The sequence below is a fragment of the Tinamus guttatus genome, unplaced genomic scaffold (assembly GCF_059628265.1).
Source record: "Tinamus guttatus ecotype Peru unplaced genomic scaffold, ASM5962826v1 Tinamus_guttatus_pri_ptg000070l, whole genome shotgun sequence".
NCBI lineage: Eukaryota > Metazoa > Chordata > Aves > Tinamiformes > Tinamidae > Tinamus > Tinamus guttatus.
This window is the reverse complement of record NW_028288604.1, coordinates 1659040-1679273: the sequence shown is the minus strand read 5'-3', so window position 1 is coordinate 1679273 and position 20234 is coordinate 1659040. Positions and strand designations below refer to the sequence as shown.

At 47.8% G+C, this 20234-nt stretch overlaps 3 protein-coding genes across 4 annotated transcripts in view; 2 read left to right on the top strand and 1 right to left on the bottom strand.

The window, feature by feature from the left end:
• Positions 1–1260: 1260 nt before the first annotated feature.
• PNRC1 (proline rich nuclear receptor coactivator 1) lies at positions 1261–3132 on the bottom strand. Its single transcript, XM_088519764.1, has 2 exons — positions 2740–3132; positions 1261–2264 (listed from the first exon to the last, which is right to left on the bottom strand). Exons 1-2 carry the CDS (start codon positions 3106–3108, stop codon positions 1824–1826), a joined length of 810 nt encoding a protein of 269 aa, XP_088375890.1. The 5' UTR covers positions 3109–3132; the 3' UTR covers positions 1261–1823.
• A 61-nt stretch (positions 3133–3193) lies between these two features.
• On the top strand, positions 3194–4331 carry BORCS6 (BLOC-1 related complex subunit 6; the record flags this gene model as incomplete). The annotated part of the gene is given in 4 exon segments (XM_088519780.1): positions 3194–3262; positions 3264–3479; positions 3481–3586; positions 3649–4331. Coding segments are annotated over 4 exon segments (1014 nt in total), but the record flags the coding sequence as incomplete, so codon positions are not given.
• Positions 4332–20086: 15755 nt separating this feature from the next.
• RNGTT (RNA guanylyltransferase and 5'-phosphatase) overlaps positions 20087–20234 on the top strand; it is a 176412-nt gene continuing 176264 nt past the window's right edge. For both annotated transcript variants that reach the window (XM_088519771.1, XM_088519770.1), the window contains exon 1: positions 20087–20172. In XM_088519771.1, coding sequence (XP_088375897.1) covers positions 20109–20172 — 64 coding nt within the window. In that variant the 5' untranslated portion in view covers positions 20087–20108. The remainder of the gene's footprint in view (positions 20173–20234) is intronic.

Here is a 20234-nt window from a genome sequence, read left to right as displayed (position 1 = left end):
AAGCTGGAGCCTATGATGGCAGAGGGGTTCTCAGAGAGGTTCTGTTGGATTTTGCTCTTTGCCTTCTCACCTCTGTTACTAATGAAGAAAGAAAAAAAGTGAGAAGATTCTTGCAGACGCCAACCCGGGACATGCCAGATCCCATTGATCGTTTCAATTATGCAGCAAACTGAGCTACTGAAGCCATACATTTCCCTCAGGCATGTAGGGTTACTAACAGGTACAAGACAGGAAAACTTGTAAGTGTACAGGTCAGAATGGACCTAACATTCTGAATGAACTTTTAGTTTGGAACATAGATAAACAGCCTAGTTAAATTAAAATAAAAATTTTAAACCACAGTATAGCTCACTTTAACAATAAAAGTAAAGAAATCCTCCCTGTCCTCCATTAGGTTTCAAACAACCTCGCTTCAGGGCTATTTTAACTATGAGTTCTCAGAAGTGGAACAAATAAGGGTATTCACCAGAATAGCAATGCACGTGGAATGAATGGAGACAGAAGTGCCCATTCAATCCCCATTCAGCACTCTTTGAAAACATCATTCATGCCGGGAAACCACCTCTGCTAGGACTCTAGCAGCAGCTCTCTTCCTCAGTAGCCTTCCTCATGTAACAGTGCCCACAGAACACACTCTGAATCGGATAATGTAAGACTTTTTTGCTTTACACATCTTTTTGAAATATGAGATTAAAGCAATCCCAAATCCATAACATCTTCCCTTGAAAATTCATCTACAGTCCAATTCTGTGAGAGTTTTAGACCAGAGGAATACGATTTCCAAGGAAGCTTTCAGCAGGAAACCAATTTGGTGAAAAACATCAGCTTTCCCTATTGCTGTGCTTCAATATCAGCTAACTTAGCGATGACTTTATATGAAAAGTCTTAACTAACACTGTAACAGAAATCTCAATGCTTAACTTATAAACTTCCTTAGTATCTGCATTTTCAAGAAACAAAGGAGTATGTGTTCTCAAACAACGCATCTCAAAGGAAACACACTGTAGCAATTCTATGGGGTTATTAATGAGCTCTCAAACCTCTTAACTCTCCAGATAAAGATTTATGTCCTTCCCTTAGCCTTTAGGGATCTTAGCTACACCCTAACAAAGGCTATCAAAGAATTTGTGTTCAAACATTTGAGTTAACACACTACAATAAGAACAAAAACCATACAGACATGTTTAAGGGGAGGCCAAATTGTTTTATTTAATTTTTCATAACCAATTATATTTTCCGGCAAAAAGCTCTGCTCTTCTAAGAAATCAGCAATGCTCAAACTGATGGGCTGGAATTTTAGACAAATTCCTGTTAATTTAACAACAAACAGATGACCAGAAATTCCAGACACTGCTTACAGAGCAGAGAGCAAAAATTCCCATTTGGATGAAATTCCATGTTTATACTTGACTGGGACACAGAATATTGTCAGTAGTGCATGAATAAACCATTCACATTTGATCTGGAACCTCAACATCAGAAAGCTGTACTCTCCAAATTTTCATTACCTTGTGCAAATCAAGTCAAGTCTTCATGTGTCAAGCACACACTTAAAATTGTCCATATTTTATATACAGGACATCTACCATTCAGGCAGCGCAAAATACATCCTTTCATAACAAAACTAAAATGTACCTCTCAAAGTATGAACAAGAATATACACATAATACATGATGTACACTATTTACACAACCATAAAAAATATAATACAAGGGGTTTTTGTACGTGTAAGACTTGACAGTCTCTTGCAATTCACGTTGCAACAAGGCATGATAAAGTTTCCTGGATGGATTTTTTTTTCAACTTTCCAGACATTTTGGAAACTATGCTTGAACTTTGAGGAGAGTTTTCAAATGGACAGCCATCAACTCCCTGTTTTGGTCAGAGGGTTCAGCAGTGCCGCCCACCCAGTGGCTAGGAGGCTTTGGAAGGACACTAGGAGATGGTGGGTCACTGAATTTTGCCCCAGCGTAATTTTCTTTTTGGCTTGCTTCGGTTATGGCGAGGGGTTTCTTGGACTTTGTATTTCGGAAGTTCTCTGTGTTTTTAAGTGGCTTTTTCTCCTGCTTCTGAATTGTTTCGGGCGATACGGGCTCTTGCCAAAAGTTCTCAATCTTTTTTGCGGTGGCGATCTTTGCCAGGGGCGCGCTGCACTTGCTCTTCGGCCTGTTGCTCTTTGGCTGTTCACACAGATGTATGCCGTGAACGGGCTGGCAGTGCGGGGCGGCCGCCTTCTCGCCCTTCCCCATTTTACTCTTTAGGAACTGCGCAGACAAAGAGCTCACGTCAGGGCGCGACCCCTCCGCCCGGGCGGGGCCTGCGGCACGGGACGGCCCAGGGGAGGGGACACGGCTCTGGGGCGCCGCGAGGCCGCGCACAGCAGCGCCGCTTCGCCCCCCACGGGGGGCCTGGCCGCGCCGCCGCGCCGGGGGTCCCGCGGCGGCCGCCGCCATGGGGCGCTGCGCGGCGCGCACGTCCCGCCCGCGCGCGCAGGGGGCGGGGGCCGCCCCGCCAAGCGGCTAAATGCGGCTGTTGCTGGGCGCAGCGCCGGCGCCCATTGGCCGAGCGCCGCAGCCAATCGCCGCGCGCCGCTCCGCTCCCCCTCCCGCCCCGGGAGCGTAACGGAAACTCTGCTCCACCTCCCCCCCCCGCCCGGGGCGCCCGGAGCGGGGCCGCCCCGATAATCCCCCTCTCCCCCCACCCGCGGGACCGGACGGCCCGGGAGCGGCGCCGCGTTACCTCCTTCCTGAGGGGCTTCGTGGGCGCTGCTCGGGGCGGCGCGGGCGGCTCCTCCGGGGGGCCGGTCGTGGCGCCGGGGCCGTGCGGGGCCCTGCGGGCGAGCCCGGCGCGGTGCTGCTGGTACTGCTGGTAGCGGCTGGGCAGGAGCGCCGCGGCACCGGGCCGCACCTTGCCCCTCCTGCGGCGCAGACGGCGCAGCGCGGGCCGCGCGCCGCCGCCCGCGCCCGCCACGCAGCAGCCGGGCTGGTTCTCGCAGTCGTGCTCGGCGCGGCGGAGGCGCTGCAGGAGACCCGGCGGCAGCCGCCGCGGCTCCTCAGGGCCTGCCGACACGCGGGCCAGGAAGGGCGGCGGCGCCGCGCCGGTGACCATGGCGGGCCGTGCGGACCCAGCGCGAGGCGGCGGCGGGACGGGCGCTGTGAGGCCGAGGAGGGCGGCCCGGGGCTGTGCGGGCAGAAGGGAGGTGTGCGGGGGTCCGCTGCTAGGAGAACATGGCGGGGGAGTGAGAGGCGCGCGCCCCGCCGCCCCGGTGTTGTTGCACGGCGCGGGCCCGCCCCCTTCCGCCCGCGCGCCAATCGTCGTCGCGGGAAGGCGCCGCGGCCACGCCCCTCGGCCGCGCGCCGCCAATCGCAGCCTGGCGGCCCCCGCGGCGGCCGGGCTGGGGCCAATCGGAAGCGACACAAACACTAAGGGCCACGCCCGCTTCCGCGCGCCGTCCAATGGGCGCCGGCGCAACGGGCGCGCCACGCCCCGCTCTCCAAGTCACGGGCCCACAGCGCGAAGCGCCGCGGGGGCGGGGAGCGGAGCGAGCGGTCGGCCAATGGGGCGGCGCGCCGGCCGGCGCGGCCACGCCCCCGCGGCGCCGCGCAGCCAATGGGCGGCGACGTAAACACGGCGCGCGCCGCCTCGCAGCAGTGGGGGCGGTGATGGCGGCGACGCGGCCTGCAGTGGTGAGCGCGGGCCCGGGCGCGGCGGAGCGCGACGCGCGCGGCCTGGAGGCGCTGAGCCTGGCGGGCGGCGCGGCGCCGCCGCAGCAACAGCAGCCGGCGGCGGCGGAGGGGCGGCGGGCCACGCTGGCCAGCGCGCTGGAGCTGGAGGGCACGGTGCTGCGCGAGGGCCGCCTCACGCAGTTCGTGGCCAACAACCTGGAGCGGCGCATCCGGCTGAGCGGCGCCCCGCGCGGCGAGGCGGCCCCGGCGGCGGCGGCGGCCGGGCCCATCCCCGCCATCGACCCGGGCGCGCTGCACGACGTGGTGGCGCTGGCGGGGCAGGTGGCGGCGCAGGTGGACGAGCTGCTGCGCAACGTGCACTGCGGCCTGCAGGCCCTCACGGCGCTCAGCGTGGGCTGCATCCAGACGTACCGCGACGGCGTGGAGAGCCTGGGCGAGGCGGCCGACCTGGGTATCCGCGCCATGTACGCGCTCGTGGCGCGCTGCGAGGAGCTTGACCGCGCCATGCAGCCCGTGCCCGCCCTGGCTCGCCGCATCCGTGACATGAAGGGCACCCTCGAGTGCCTCGAGGGCCTCTGCAAGTAGCCACTGGGCCCCCAGCCACCCTGCCGGGCCGTGGGGATGGGCAGCGCGGCACCGAAACGCGGACCCCGCGGAGCTGCTCAAGGGACGTTGGGGCTGCCCCTTGTGCTTCCCTGTGCGCCCTTCAGAGAGAGGAGCTGCTGCTGCCGCCGCCTCTCTGGACTGTGGCCGGTGTTGGGATCCCTGTGCTCGAGATGCGGCGGTTCCATCCCGGCATGCGCGACCCGCTCCTGCGTCGCTCCTACACATGCCGCTCTGGGAAGCGGCTGCCGCATCTCTCCTGTCCTGAAAGCGTTGCTCAACGTGGCAGCCATCGGGCCTCGTGCTGCTGCCGCCCTCTGAAATAGGCCCCGTCCCCTTCTTCGCGCCCGGTGTCTTGAGGCTTCCGTGTCTGCATCTCTCCTGGTTGTTTGTTCCCCCATGTGTCACCTGCCTCCGTGTGTGGGCAGCTCGCTGCTGCTATCTGGAGTAAGTGGAACTTTCCCCAACTTTGAAGGAAAAGGTTCCCAGTTTGAATCACTCGGTACTTTGCCCATGGTGCTTTTGGCTTGAGTTCCATTAAAGAATATTGATTCCACATGCTTTACAATTTCTATTTATTGAGACCTAGGAAAACAGCATCCAATGGGAGTCCTTAACTGAAAGCAGCTCTCCATGTTTTCTTCTACCAAAACAGAAGTTGTTTTTCACACTTGCTTGATGTTTCCAGGCTTCATGTTAATTTCTAGTTGACTCGGTGCCTATTTAGAATAATCCTTATTTCCACAAACAAGAGCGGGATAAAATTCTGTTGTCTCCTGCAAGTCACTGATGTAAGAGAGGGTAGGTAAGAGAAAACTTAATGCATGTAGCAATGATCCCTGCTTTCTGAAAAAGAAAAAATGTAAAATCAGTGGAACATAGTGGAGACATAGATAAATCTACAAGCCAAGCTCTAAAAACAAATTCCAGATAAAATATTTTTTGTTTGCAGTTTTCACGGTGTAGGACTTTCTTTGGCATCACTATGCAATGATTCTGTGATTTTTTTTTCAATTTGCAAAGTACCTATTTAGTACCTATTTACCTATTTTGAGGAATGGGAGACCACGATGGCATTAAAAAGATGCGCAACTGTTGCGGAATGGGTATTTTGTGAGAATTTGCTTGTGTAACGTGAAGCTTGTGTACATGCATTGCCGTGTGCAGGTGTTACGTTGCTGTATCAGTAATTTTGCTGCGTTCTCTTCTAGCTGGGGTTCCCACGCAGCTCATCTCCTGTGAGGTGCCGCCGAGCAGTCCAGTTAGGTGATAAGCAGACAGACCCTTGCATCAAGATTTCAGCAGAGAATCGAGCAGTGTGATCTCACGTGTCTGTAGTGGTGCTTTTGGGGGCACCTGGCTCCTAAAACCCTTGGGACAAAGGCATCCAGAAACAAGGAAATAGAGAATGTAACTTTGGGTTATGATGGGGGCAACTGTCCCCCTGGCAGCCGCGTTCTGCGATAGCAGCGAGGGCCGGTGGGCACCGCTCTGCGCTGTGACAGGGACCTCAACGAGGCGAGAGGCTCTGCTGCTGCCCCCGTCTGTGCAGCAGCCGCCTGGGGCCCGGTGCGGCCCTCAGCGAGAGGCTGCCTTTGGCTTCCCAGCCTGAGCCCGCGTGGGCTCTGCTCTGCTCCCCTTCCCTCCACGGCTGGCAGCAGCTGAAAGGAGAAGGGAGACCCGGGAGCCCCTGCGCGGGGCCTACAGGTCACTGCTGCCCAAAGGATTCAGGCCGCCAGAGCAACGGCCGTAGTCTCGGCAGGATCATGTGGGGTCTCGTTCCTGGGGAAGGTGGAAATGGTGCTGCCTGGCGTGGAGATGCAGCAGCTTCACCAAGTGCGTTTTCCTTCAGGACGTGAAAGGAGTTGAAACTGAAGCTTAACGTGGTTTAACATGAAGTATTACTGCAATGTACATAGAAGACCTGCAAGCTAATTTGTATAGCCAGATAAGTACAACTCCACTTTATTCATCCAGCCCAAGGTTAATCCCTAAAGCACGCATGTTTTAGTACACAAATGGTTCCCAACAGTGTTTCATTTGCAGTCAGGCAGTGCTTATTCCCTGCTAAATTATCAAGTCTATATAGTAAAAACATGACATTTATGTTTTAAATAGTGATCGGTTGTTGGGGAAGTGTTTCACTTCTTAACTGTGGCTTTTCTTATTTTGGGAAAATAATTTGGAGGATAACTTAAACTCTGCCTCTGCAAAGAGACCCACTGGTGCGATGGCGGTGGCAGTTTCAGCAGTGTCAGATCCTCAGGCAGTTGTTCCTGGCCGTGGCGTGACCCGTGTGACGGAAAGGGAAGGGCGGGTGATGCTCGGGCAGGAGGGAAGCAGCAATTGTGCCCCGTGGGTTTCTGTGTTTCCTTTTCTAACGTTGTCGATCCGGAGGCTCCCGCGTGTTTGAGGGCAGAGGGAGCAAAGCTGGGTGCAGAGGTTCCCAGGCGCCCCCTCATCCATGTGCGGCCCTGGGGACAGGCAGTGACGGGAACCCCGCGGTGCCAGCCCGGTCCATGGTGGTTTGTTGTCGCGGAGCTGCTCCACTCTGCGGCCTCCCGCTCTGGATCCGCTCCCGGGGCGCAGGGACGGAGCCGCTGCAGCTCGGGGCTGCGCTGGAACGGCCTGGGAGCTGCCTGCAGCTCAGCTCGTCCCCGCTGCAGCCAGTAATTGCCCTTGTGGGTCAGAGAGCACCTAAGGAAACTGGATACCCACAAATCCATGGCCCTGATGGGATGCACCCCAGAGTGCTGCGGGAGCTGGCAGATGTCATAGCTAAGCCGCTCTCCATCATCCTTGAAAGATCCTGGGGAACGGGGGAGGTGCTGGAGGACTGGAAGAAGGCCAATGTCACGCCAGTCTTCAAAAAAGGCAAGAAGGAGGACCCAGGCAACTACAGGCCAGTCAGCCTCACCTCCGTCCCTGGAAAAGTGATAGAACGGCTCATACTGGCTGTTGTCTCCAAACATGTGGAGGACAAGAAGGTGCTCAAGAGTAGTCTCCTGTGGAGTCTCCTCTGGAGATCTCCAAAACCCGTTTGGACGCAGTCCTGTGCCACGTGCTCTAGGTGACCCTGCGTGTGCAGGGGGGTTGGACTAGATGATCTCTAGAGGTCCCTTCCAACCTTCAGCATTCTATGATTCTATGATTCTGCCCTTTGTCCTAGGCCAGGTTTCCTGTGCTTATTCTCTGCTAATTCTTAGCACTTTTCATTTATCAGATGTTCAGCCCGAAGCTTTCAGGTTCTCTGAGCCCGTTTTTGCTTAATCTATCAATGGGCAGAGTCAAGCCATGTTTGCATTTGCAAGAGCTCCGAATGTGTTTGCATGTGTTTTCTTCCTGGCATAATCACTCAGCTGTGCCTTTGCTCTCGCTTTTCTCATCTGCTGCCAAATGAACTTCCCTCGTAACAAGACTGACAGGGTGAAAGAGGAGGAATAGCAAAATCAAGTGAGGTGCAGAACTCGAAGCAGTGCCAGCTTCAGCTGTGTTCCAGAAATGGCCTTCCTCTTATGAGAACCATCACTAACTCCATTAAGAATTGTGTGTGATTGTTGATGGTGTTTTTTTTTTTTAATTCACGTCAGGTATTTGATTTGGCTAAAAAAGTCCTCCTTTTGATGAGGGTGCGGTTGGGTTTGCTTGATTCAGGGTTTTTTCCTCCCTTCTCTTTGTGTGTGTTTTGTATTTCCTGACGCTTAGCTGTTTTCCGAGCTACTCTATTTGAAGTAGCTTTACAAAAGAAAACCTTATTTTTTTTCTTTCTTTTTCTTCTTTTTTTTTTGTTTAAAGTTACCCGAAGCATGAATAAGTATCACTGGCATTACAGCTTTATGGCTTTTTTTTCCCCCCCAATGCTGCTTAATTTCACTGGATGTTCAATGTGCAAGTATGTCAACCTTCTAATTTTATTTATTTATTTATTCTCAGCTATTTGTGTGTCTTGCCAGCAGGCAGATACTGAAATAAGTAACTCTTTTGGCTGGAATTTCCAGATTTATGGTCCTGCTTATTCCCATGGGCCACCTTGCAGAGTCAGCTTTGGGCGCGTGCAAATCGAAGCATGGTGTGGAGCTGCAGTCTGGTTCTTAAAACTAGCTGAATCCGAGGGCACTCTGCTTGGCGTTAGAGATGCTGCTGCTTTGGAATGCTTTCAGGTAACCTGTCTGTGGTGCCGCTGTGCTGAGGGCTGGATTGTAAAGCTTCACAATGAATCACTTTCCAGCACGGCAGCGCATCAGTTATTGCAGCCAGCTGTGTTAACTGGAGCTGTGAAACCAGCGGGGCTCGGGAGGACACGTCTTGCAGTAGGAGTTACCTGGCACAGGGGCCTCTTGCTGCCCACACCAGCGTGTGCTGGTCAGTGCTGGCAAGGAGGACCCTTGGGCAAGGAGCAGCTCGCGCGGCCGTCACAGGCGCCTTCAGAAACTTGCTTTGAGAAGGGCAAAGACTCTGGCAATCACTGAGAGACCAGCTGGTATGGTGTTTTTTTGTTTTTTTGTGTGTGTGAATATTTGTCCCACTTCTGTCCTCACCTTTGCCCGAGCTCTTCCAGGACGCACGCCTTGGTTTCCCTTTCCTGCAGGGTGTGTACGAGGACGCTCCAGTGAGAGGGATTCCCGGCGTGTCGCCCGGCGCGGTCCTGCGGCGGGTGGGCGCCCGGAGCGAAGCTGGGCTGCCCGGGACGGGTGCTGCTCCGGCCTGGTGGGGAGGGAGCGCGTTTGTCATCATCTGCCCCTGCTGCTCGGAGCTGCACGGGTGGAGAGGTGATGCATGGATTTGGGTCCTGAGCTTCCACTGCAGAAGTTAGTGTCCCCTACCCTCCTTTATGGCGATAGGAGTAGAATTACGTCCTTATCTGGTGCCAGGAAGAACGATAAAGAATCGCATTTGCCAGCTGCCCTGGGATTTTGTTTCCTTTCTGCTATTCATATACATGAAGAGCAACACATTTGAAAAAAAACCCTCAAACGCACCCCCCAAAAAAGACTGCCAAGCAACCTTCTCTTCCCCACCTGAGGGCATGTGAACAGAACTGCAGTTTCTCAAATGGGAATGGTTCCTGACGACCAGGGATCGCACCCCTGAGATGTCCATCTGCAGCAGCTTTAAATCCTGGTGGTAGCTGAGAGAACCTGAGCTTGAGAATAATAAAACTGGAATTTGTGTAAACATGGCTGTACTGCCACTTTGTTGAATCTTAATTTATTTCAAAGAAAGGTGAATGCTTCTGTAAATAATTCGACTTTCATCCGTGCGAGTTAGGGAAGAATTCCAGGATGTTGCCCAGTGCCGTGGTTCTTGTCTCAAAGTGCCCGGCCATGGTTTTTCCTTGTTTTCCTGATGGATAATGCTGGAAAAATTCCCAGCATTGAACTTGCTTGTAAAACAAGCAGCCATGCTCAGTGTGGCTGTTCGGAAGCCTGTTGTGGAGCAGAGCTTTCTCCTCTAAAAGTACATGTCAGTCAACGGGGACAAAAAACCCACAAACTTACTGGTTATTTCTAATTCTGTAGTGATCTAATAATCCTGGGCATCTGTGTTGTACTGGGATTGTTCAACTACACTCATTTGAAAACCAAAAAATTCCCAAGTTAAACATGTTTTCTTTTTTTTGCAAATGAACCTTCTTTCTTTTGCCTAATACCAGGAATGATGTTTGCTGGCTTCTTCCTAATGAATTTTTTCTTGTTTGAACTTGAACTGTAGTTGTTCAAAGAAAGTCTGACCTGAAAATAAACTCCTTTAACGTGAAAGTGTCTCTTGACTTTGTTCCTCTTCCTCTTTTCGCTTCGTAGGCAATTTGTTTACTTGGTGGACTTTTTTAATCAGGCTGGGACTTTCCAGTGACGTTTCCTGAGCTGGAAGGAGAGGGGAGTTTTTCCCTCCTGAGCAACACTGGGAATTTCCATTTTCCAAAGCTTCCTGCATACACCTTATAATTGATGATCCGCGTCTAGTTTGTTTTTCTTTTTCCTCCTCAAAGAGTTTCGCTGGGGCAAGCTTTTTATGTGCTCTCCTGCCCGAGGTCCTGAGCTCTCTCGTGCCTGCTGATAGCGACGGCAGCGCAGCAGCCTGCCGTGCCTCGGGCGTTTTGCTGGGCTGTCCCTTGTGCCTTCACGTCCTTCCTAGGTACCTGTTTCTCAGCATTATTATTTCATCCCGCTTATATTTTGTCTTTAGTTGCATGCTTTTTTTTCTTTTACTGCCAAGGTGGGTAAGCTTCCTCATTTACTCTCCCCTATGCCCTCTTGCAGCGAGCCGTGCTGCCTGTCTTGTGTGTTCAAACTGCTCACCAGCTCCTGCTGCCACCTTGGCCTACTTCTCCTTTGACCTCCCTGGAGCTGGGTCTTCTTAAATGTTCCTGATCTATTTTAACAATTTGCAAAGAGAAATGCAAATAAAACTGAACAAGCTGCTCTTACAATAATGCTGGTATAACTGTGTGCTGCGCAGTGTCCCATAAGAGATGGGGAAAATCAATCAGCTACTGCTTACACTTGCTCTTGAAAGCTGGGTTGTGGAATACCAAATGTCATAGGACATGACAGGTGATGCAATATTTATGAAATAGATGCAAGTCCCGAAAGCAAACTGTGTTGTTTTTTTCTTTTAATCATAGAAAGACAAATATTAGAGCAAGATTGTTAAATAGAATCCTGCTCTCCCTACCTTATTTTTGGCAATGACTTTAATAACAGCTGCTTATATTTGTGTGGAATTTAGAGCCGTCATAGGATGTGTTTTGTGTATTAATTGAAAAAAAAATAAACTTGGAAATGAACAAGGGTTAAAAAGAAATAATAAAAATGAAGGATCGACCTGAATATTATGAGCATAGGATATACCACACCAGATCCTCTCATCTGTTCAACAAGATTTGAGTTTACATATTTCATTAAAGGAAATAATTTCCCTTATAAGGAGATTAGTCCATTCCTTACTGTCAGTGATGCATGGCCAATGTACAGTCAAATTCAAGTCATAAGCAAAAGGCTAGTTTGCCACAAGCTTTATGAAAGCTGTTCTGAAAACAAAGGTTAATGCTGAGCTGAACTGAATAGAAAGTCAAGCTAAAAAGTTTTTAAAATTCATTTTTAATTACACCAACTAGGCAGGTCTTAGTAAGTGCGGATAATCTTTTTATTAAAATACCTATCAAGAACAATCATAAAATTTCAGTCCAAGCAAATGCCAGGCCTGTTTCTTACACTTCATTTGGACCTTAAGCAAGTGAAGTAACGGATTTGTACGTTGTGTAAAGTACAAGGCATGGAATGCATTTCCTTTATGTGCTGATACAAACCAGCAGTGAAATTGCGCAACTTGTTGATGACTACAGGGTTCACGCAGCCCTGGAGAAATTCCTGGTCGCGGTGTTCAATCATCAGCACTTATGGTTGGGAAATCAAGTGCACACAGTCTTTGGCCTTGGTTATTTGAGCTGTGTTTTGAGATAGGGATGAATACTTTGCCTCAGAAATACTTATATTTAGCTAACAGACAAAACAAAGCAGGGTCAAAACAGCATTTGTTTCTCTGCAAGCGGGTTAAATGGTACAATTCATATATTCTGGTGGTAGTGATTTGCACAATACTTTGGAAATAAAAGTTTCTAGGTTGGACATAACAAACCAACTTCTTATTGCACAAAGTACCTTCAGTGGAGTGACTTGTCACTGCTGCCTGCTCGATGGCATCGCTTTCATATCATGTGGCGCAGGCAGCTGGCTGATGCAACATGGGGAAGTCCTAACAAAAGCTTCCCCTTTCCATGTACTAAGGATGTTTCCTTCTGATGCCTTTTCATTTCTCATTATTTCTCTTGTGGAGTGCCACAACTTTCTGTTCTTGAGGGCCCTCCTAGTTAGTGGGCTTTTTCTGAGTAGTGCTGCAGTTTGAAACTCTTTCTTCAGCAGTAAATCAACAGAGGGGTTTTGTGCGTACGACGTGCTGGTGTGGGCAGTGTGGTTGTGCTTTGAAATTCTTGTTACGTTTGGAAACCTATTCGATACCAAGTGGGTCCCAGTGCAGAGGAAGCAGCAGTGAGTCCAGGAGCTGCTGTATGAGTGGCGGACTGCACGAGGGGCCCCAGGTTGCCTTGGCAAGAAAGCGTGAACGGGCCCATTAGCTCTTTCTTAGAAGTGTTTAGTAGAGACTGTCAAACTGGACACGTTTAATATTCAATGTTAAGCAGTTGCTGTTTATAGTGGAACCATCCTCTGCACCCCACGCGTCTGAGAAAAGCCATTTCACGTTTCCCATCTGTATTTGTAGTTGTGCCACCCACAGATGAAAGAAAACAAAACCAAGCTGTGTGGTGGCAGTGGGTGCCCGTATCAGGTGTGGGTAGATCAGAAGCCCCCATGAAGGCTACCACGGTTTCCTCACTCTGATCTGTCCTCAGGCTGCCCTGGTCTTCAGAGAAGATTGTTATCTTGGTCTTCTCCATATGGGAAAATCTAAAAGACACAACCATAAAACTCCCACTTCTACTCAAGTATGAGTGAAGCACAGGTCTTAAATGTAGTATAAGCTTTCTCATACTGGAATAATGTGTGTTTTTATGAGATAAGCTTCACGCTTCAAGCTGACCTGAATCTCCTTCACATCCTTGGTTGACGATGAATCCGAAGGCAGCCAAGCCTCTGTTTTCATACCTGGCGCCCAAGCAGTCGCTCTCCTGCCCGGGCCCTGCCCGTTGGTGCCCTGCCGCCCTCCCCGGCGCTCACGCGCTCGCCTCACGCAGCCGCCTCGCTGGAGCTTCAGCTACCGAGCGGGGAAGGACGGTCATATAGCAAGAGCCGCGTCCTTTGGGAAGCTGGTACGACTACAGTGTGAACAAAGACGGGAATAAAACCAAGTGGGTTTTGTTCCAGGATAAAATGCCTCTTTTCTCCCTTTTTTACTCCCTTTGTAGCAATCAATTTTGTACGTGAGAACCAAATAGTCAAAGGCAATCAGATTTCCTATTTTAAAAGCAGGGCTCTGTTCATGCTGTTCATACTCACTTGAGACTCACTCTAGATCTGTTTCATTGTCAGTAACTTATGCTTAATAAAGCATTATCCTTCAATTTATGACTCTGCTGATGTGTACAAACATTTGCTAGCATGCTTTTCTAATTCTCCTTGACAGTGAGTATGTAAGGCCTGATTCACACAGTCCTTTGAATCAGATAAAAATCTTTCACTTAACTTTACAAAGCTTAGAAAGTGTCCCATTGCGGGTCTGCTGCAAAACATCCAATTACAGTTAAAACAAAAAAAAACTCACTTTAGCGGATCTAACTCCCAGTGTGTGGAAGGATATATGGAGACTTTTCATAAAGGGAATTTTTGAATAGCTATATCTGTAAAGCAGAGGTAGATAAGGGAATTCACAAAATGACTTTACTGAAGTAGAGTTTTCCAGCCTGGACCACTTCAGTATAAAGGTTGTTAGCCAAACCCAGAAACCTAAAACACTCAATGTTGTCATCATGGAAATTTATTTCAGACAAGTGCAGAATCATCCTCATACCTCTTTGTCATGGATCTTAATCTCTTTGAGTAACTCCTCAGAGGTCCATCTGGACAATCGGTTTCTTACCCATACAAGTGAGGTTTGAGTACCGGCAGAGTAGACTTGCCTCTGTTAATCTGTGTTAATCTAGCTACCGCAGGTATATTCAGCAGAGGAAAGAAGTGGCATGGACTTCAGCTGTAGCTGTACAAGCAACAGCAAACTTCAGGTAGCAGGTTCTCTGAGGCAAAGTCCTTTCTGTTGCATCCATCATACGCTGTTACTAGGCTATGAATCCTAAAGAGTAGTAAGAAAGTGAAAAGAGAGCCTTTTCCTTAGAAATGTCTATGGAACTCCAGACATATGCTATTAAAAAAAACCCTTCCTTTCTCTAAGGAATGCCCAGAATAGATGAATTTATAACCTATGCAATGTCATTGTTTAGAATAGTGGTCACCAACTTATTATCAAGCTTCTCAGGATCAATGATGCTGCGGAAATGAGGATCTATTTGAAATTATGCCTAAGAGTATGGATCTGGTATTGTAAGAAGAACGGGGAGATGTGAAGTTACTTCCCTATTTTCTCATTTGCTGTGGCAACTAGGATATTGCTCTAGTCCTAGACTTGGTTTTGAGTGAGTTTTTCCTGGAAGGAGTAGTACGTCAACTTGTAAACATGTTCCACAACACATAATGACAGACAGCAAAACTAACCTCATACAACTGCAAAGGCAACATATAAACACCCGATTTTCTGTATATATATTTGCACACATACATTTTGCCATAATTTAATCTGTATACAATATAAATACGCAATCAGATCTGACAAAACAGCCTGCATGGCTATGAGACTGATGACATTGCTGCACTCAGTATTTCTTTGCCTTTGGCCAGTTTGTAGGGGCATTTTCGAGAATGTAAGCACTTCGAGAGACTGTGGTCTTCTTTTATTTTTGTACAACAGTGTGCATTTTGTCCAATACAGGTATCTAAATAAAAACCACGTTTGTATATACTGGTATTATAGCTCATACATGTATTATTCTTCACAGGCTTTATATCATAGATATCCATAAGCTCAAATTTATGATTCAGAAAGAAAGTCAGATAGAATATTACCTTTGGGCAATATTCTTTGTGTGGCATGTCACGTGAGAAATGGATTTTCTTTCATTGCTGCTGTAGCAAATCAGAGCTTGGTCTTCATGTAAGCAGCAGGTTTGCAGGTTGCAACGTTCTCGGGTATTTCAGGCGGTAGGGAGCAGCAGCCACCAGCAGTTACTGACTGCTCTGGAGTCGACCTCTCAGACTGAGCAGGGCCTCAGTTACTCTGCTGCTTTCAACCGGAGCCTCCATTCAGGAGAAGGTTTTTACTAAGGTTTCCATGTTCACGCAGCAGAGCCACTAGTAAGTTTAGCAGCAGAATCCTGCCTTGTGGGCAAAGACACACAGCAGCCCAGCTCCAGAAACTGAGTCACAGTTCCACTCACATAAACCAGGTCGGATGGCGAATTTTTAGTTGTCTGATTACTTTATCCATACCCTGACCACTCTATTACCACTGTGATTTAATTCCGCGCATTGGATGATATATAGTTGAATGGTACGCCCGCCCGGACGGGCACTTTCTGCCCTGTGCAACCGCAGAAAGAATTTAAGACAATTTACAATTAAAATAAAGACTTGAAAGTGAGCAACTTGCATTGCATTTGTTATTCTGTCAGTTTTACTGTTCATGTAGGAAAGAGGGTGTAAGCTACATTCTACTATATATCTGAGGTCTTTTTTTCTTTTTCTTTTTTTCTGTTGAAATTTCTATTAAGGTCTGTGTTTGACCTCTCTGGCATCAGGAACAACTCTGGAAGCTGAACTTGCTATTTTCATGTTTCCTGTTTACTTTGGATAGCAAAAGTAGCTGCATTCAGGCTTACATAAGCTTAAGTCTGTAAGGTTGTAGTGCCCCCTCATGTCCTGAGGAGGAAAGACTGGTTCTGTTTACTGCAGAATCCTTTTCAAATGTCATTTTATTTTTTCAAAAATACCAGATCATTTAAAAGTTCGTTTAGACTTCCCTTTTTGGCACTGTATACACACAAAGAACAAAATACATTTCATTTGAAGGCTCTTTTTCCTTTTCAAACAGGGAAAAAAAATTTGTTTCAGAAGCAAGGTTCTTAATTATTTGTTGACACTAAACAAGCAGGCATTAATTAAAAATGCTGAGCTCTTAGCATTTTCTTTTTGATTTTTTTTTTAGAGTCAGTGCATGCTCAACATTTTTGAACACAGAAGCCTACATATGTATTAGAGAGCAAAACCACAAGCAGCCATTACTTTATCTTCAATTAAATGTAAAAGTGTATTTTCAGCGTATTTCACAATTTTGCTTCTGATGCTATTAGAATTTAACTACTACTAGCACAAAGATGACTAGGCTAACAATGAAGTTCAAATATTTATTCAGAACTAGATAGTGCTAACCTCTCCCCACAAAGGCTCTACATATGCCGTATGAAGTAACATTGTCAAGTTAACCTGAACATACAAATAATGAATAAAACACTGCTGTGATCATAAAATAATAATCAAGCATTGAATTAATTGAATTGGCAAATAAAATCATATTTTTCTACATTACATTTTAAATATCATAATTTCATAGTTCATAGTCCTAGCTCATAGGATCAAGTTTCTTTCCAGGTTAAGACTGTTACCATGCAGTGGAAAAATAATCCTGGGTGAAGCATGGTTGCATACATAGCTTTTTAATAATTATTTTCACCTAAAGAGGTTGTAGTTTCAGTTTAGCAAGTAATCCATTTTTTTAGGCAGTTGTTTATTAGAGAGTGAAAAATGCCTGTTTCAAGGAACATCCTGAGGGTTTACTTCCATATTGCATTCAAAATTTCTTTTGAATACATAGAAAATAATATAATACTAAACCAGAACAGTAATAGAGTTGTTGACCTATATTTGTACAGAAAAAAAGCCACATTACACACTCTTCTTTCAGTCAAAATGCCTGTTTGTTCCTCCTTTGAACAGATGAGATGACTGATGTACTTAAATTAGTTATTTGCAATATTCATATATGTTCATATATTATAAGTGCATATATATTCGCATATACAATATATGTTCATATATTATAAGTACAAGATCTAAATCTGTAATAATTTGGGTAAAGGGTCTAAATCTGTAATAATTTGGGTAAAGGGTAACTTTGTTAGTAAGAAAAAAAATGTATTTTTTTTTTTTTTTACTTTTAAGTCAAGGGAGAAAACAACCTTAGCCCTTAACAAACAATGCAACTGAACTGAAATCACAAAGGATGAACTTCATCTTGGGAAGAAGATTCCTTGCTATGAGAAGAATTTAATACGGCAGCTGGATACCATGATGAGCATATATGCACGAGAATGCCTCTAGGCAAAAGGGAATTGCTCTAAAGAGCTAAGATAATGTTATTTCATATATTGCTAAAATATACCTGCAAATGCTATGTATACTGTATGTATACAGTGAGGCCTTTATTCCTGAATTGTTTTTGAGAATGATTGGTTTGACTAAAAAGAAGATAGTCACCTGCAATTAATTTGTTAAAAACTGTGGTGCCAAGTGAAAGAATTAGTTAAAAAGATTATAATAGTACAATTTTGGGCAATAGCCAGGTGTCACTAGTGGTCCTAATTGAGAGAGTTTCCCAGATTCTTGGATGAATGTGCCCCAGTCACCATCATCCTGTTCTAGACTGGCACAGCGGATTCTCAAAACAGCCCTCATCGCTTGGGCGGAATCAAGTGAAGAAAATGAGACCAGAAAAAATACTAAGAATTCATCAGCAGCTATCCAGAACACACACTGAAAGAGCCTTGTCTGTGTAAAACACCATTGCTTTCTCAAAGCAATTCTTGAAACAACAGCCAGATCCACCTATGTTTTTGTTGTTCAAACAAGGGAAGCGCAGCATTATAATCCTGTGAAGACTCTGGTAACTCAGGCCCTCTGCTGACACAACGAAAAAAATAGCAATGTTAAATCTGAACATGACACAGCCAAGGAAGAAAGTGTGTTCATTCACAAACAGTGTCTGATGTAACACAGAAGCCTATGTGTAAAGTGCTTTAAAATATCTAATATGGCAAAGGCCAGTGTAAACTATGTGTGCAGAATACTAACATCAGCCTACCAGGAGCGGTAAATAACCAAGTTTTACAGAGCAGAAGGAACACGTCATTATGGCAGCACTAAAACAGTTTAAAAAGCAAACAGAATCACTTGAAATCTGGGTTGAATCTGTGGGAGGCAACATTTTCCTACAAGTGCGAATCCTCTATTACTCTGCTAGAGAATACTGGACTTGGGGTGATTAATCTTTTCCCCATGTAAAATTCCCGAAGGAATATATTGAAAAAAAAATACAGTAACAGGGATTATTCTGTGTCCTATTTTCCATGTCTTGAGCTGTGTTCGCGGCATACTCACTGTTAAAACCTGGATAAAACCCACAATTCCCACTTAACTATCAAATGACCGGTCACCTTGCTAAATAGCAGTTTATGGTGAAAAGAAAAAAGATCAGACAGCCTTCTCACACTAAGAAATGCCTTTCTCACTGGACAAACTAAATGAGACACCCCTGGCTCAAACTTTCATATAGTTTTTGGCACTTGATGTGGAGCAAGAAGGTATGTGGCAAACGGCACCGATGTCACAACTCTGGAAATGCTCCCGTGTGGCTGAAGGCGCTTGGCTGATGCTGCTGTGTCAGAAGGACTTTCTGAGCTCTGCTCAGCCAACCCCAGAATCACCAAAAGGCTAAAGGTGATGGCAGTTTAAGCGCATTTTGGCTGTATGGCTCATTTTAACTCTGTACCTTATACTAAAACCTCCAAATACTTGATTTGCCTTTACCATTGCTAAATAAAGAGCAGATGTATGTATATTCCCAGGTTAACTATACATCTTTACATGAAAATATTCTTCCTTTCCCCTTTTACCTCTTCACTTTGGTTTAAAAATATGACAGTTTTAAAATTAGATGGTAAGGACAGAGATGAGTATTACTAGAGTACTAGAGAGCACAACATATTTTTATACAGTTTTTCACCAGCTGCTGACCTCACAGTACCTTGCTCCTAATCCTACTGAAGTCAGAAATGGAGCCACCTGTAACACTTCTCTCCCTCCCTCTCTTTCTGATTGCGATTCTGATTTCTTACACTCAAGTATCATTTTTTTCTCCAGCTGGTCTCTTGCACCACCTGGTGTCTCACTGTTGCTTGTTCTACTAAGGGAAAATTAGTGCAACATGTACAGTAAGTGTGCAAACAGTGCAACAGGAAACACAGTCACTACATTGTAAAGGTTGTCATAAATCTTGGGCAGATCAAATGATTTCAGTCGCTTTGGTCGGTTCACACACATGTAAGGCAGTCGTATTGCACCTGAGCACAGAAAGGCAGTCAGATGTAAGCTGTCACATCTATCAACTCTTAAAAGCAGCTTGCCTGGCTTATGCAAAAGCAGAAAATCGAGACACAGCAGTATTGAAATATAAGTAACTGGAAAGCAAACTGCGAAGTAAAATAACAATAAAAAAGTTCTCTTTTAAAAGCTTGCCTTGTCCTCCCTTAAACCTATGCAAACTTTGAGCATCCCCAACACCCTTCACCGATGAGTGACACGGCTCTGGTCCAGCAACTCCGCACCAAGTCCCTGCTGGGTTCTGGTTGACCCGTCCTCAGCGAGAGGCTCCCGCTCGCTACCTCCCATCCAGGCTGCTTCCCACGGCGCCGGGAGCTCCTTCCCATCCAGGCTGCTTCCCGCTGTGCCAGGTCCCTCCAGGTGGGAGGATCCCAGCCCCAGGAATCGCCACCCCTGCGCATGGCTCCTTCTGCCCCTTGCCTCTCTGCCCATCTTCTCAACTACACTATATATATGTACGCATACACATAAAAGTGAAATTATACATATAATAAAATTACATATAACATATGCTTTTATCTAACGTATTAAATAAACAAGCAGGAGGGGCGTTTCTCCCGCTCCCTCTCCGCAAAGCGCAGGGCGCCGCGCGACGGTTGCAGCCGTTACCCCGCACGGCCCCCCCAACCCAACCCAACCCAGCCCCACCCCGCCCCGCGCCGCCCGCCCCGCCCCGCCCCGCCCGCCCCGCCCCGCCCCGCCCCGCCCCTTCCTCCTCCCTCCCTCCCGCGCTCCGCCCCGGCGCCGCGGCCCGGAAGCGGAAGAGGGGCCCGCGCGGCGCGCATGGCGGCGCTAAGCGCGCCGGGCTCCCCGTCCCGCCATGTCGTACAACAAGATCCCGCCGCGCTGGCTCCACTGCCCGCGCCGGGGGCAGCCCGTGGCAGGTGAGCGCGGCCGCGGGTGCCGCCGCGCGGGGCGATGGAGCCGCAGCGGGGCCCGCCCGGCC

Coding starts and splice junctions, on each gene's coding strand:
- PNRC1 (XM_088519764.1), bottom strand. CDS start 3,108: ATGGTCACCGGCGCGGCGCCGCCGCCCTTCCTGGCCCGCGTGTCGGCA. Junction 2,265..2,739: donor CGAAGCCCCTCAGGAAGGAG/GTAACGCGGCGC, acceptor TTGTCTGCGCAG/TTCCTAAAGAGTAAAATGGG.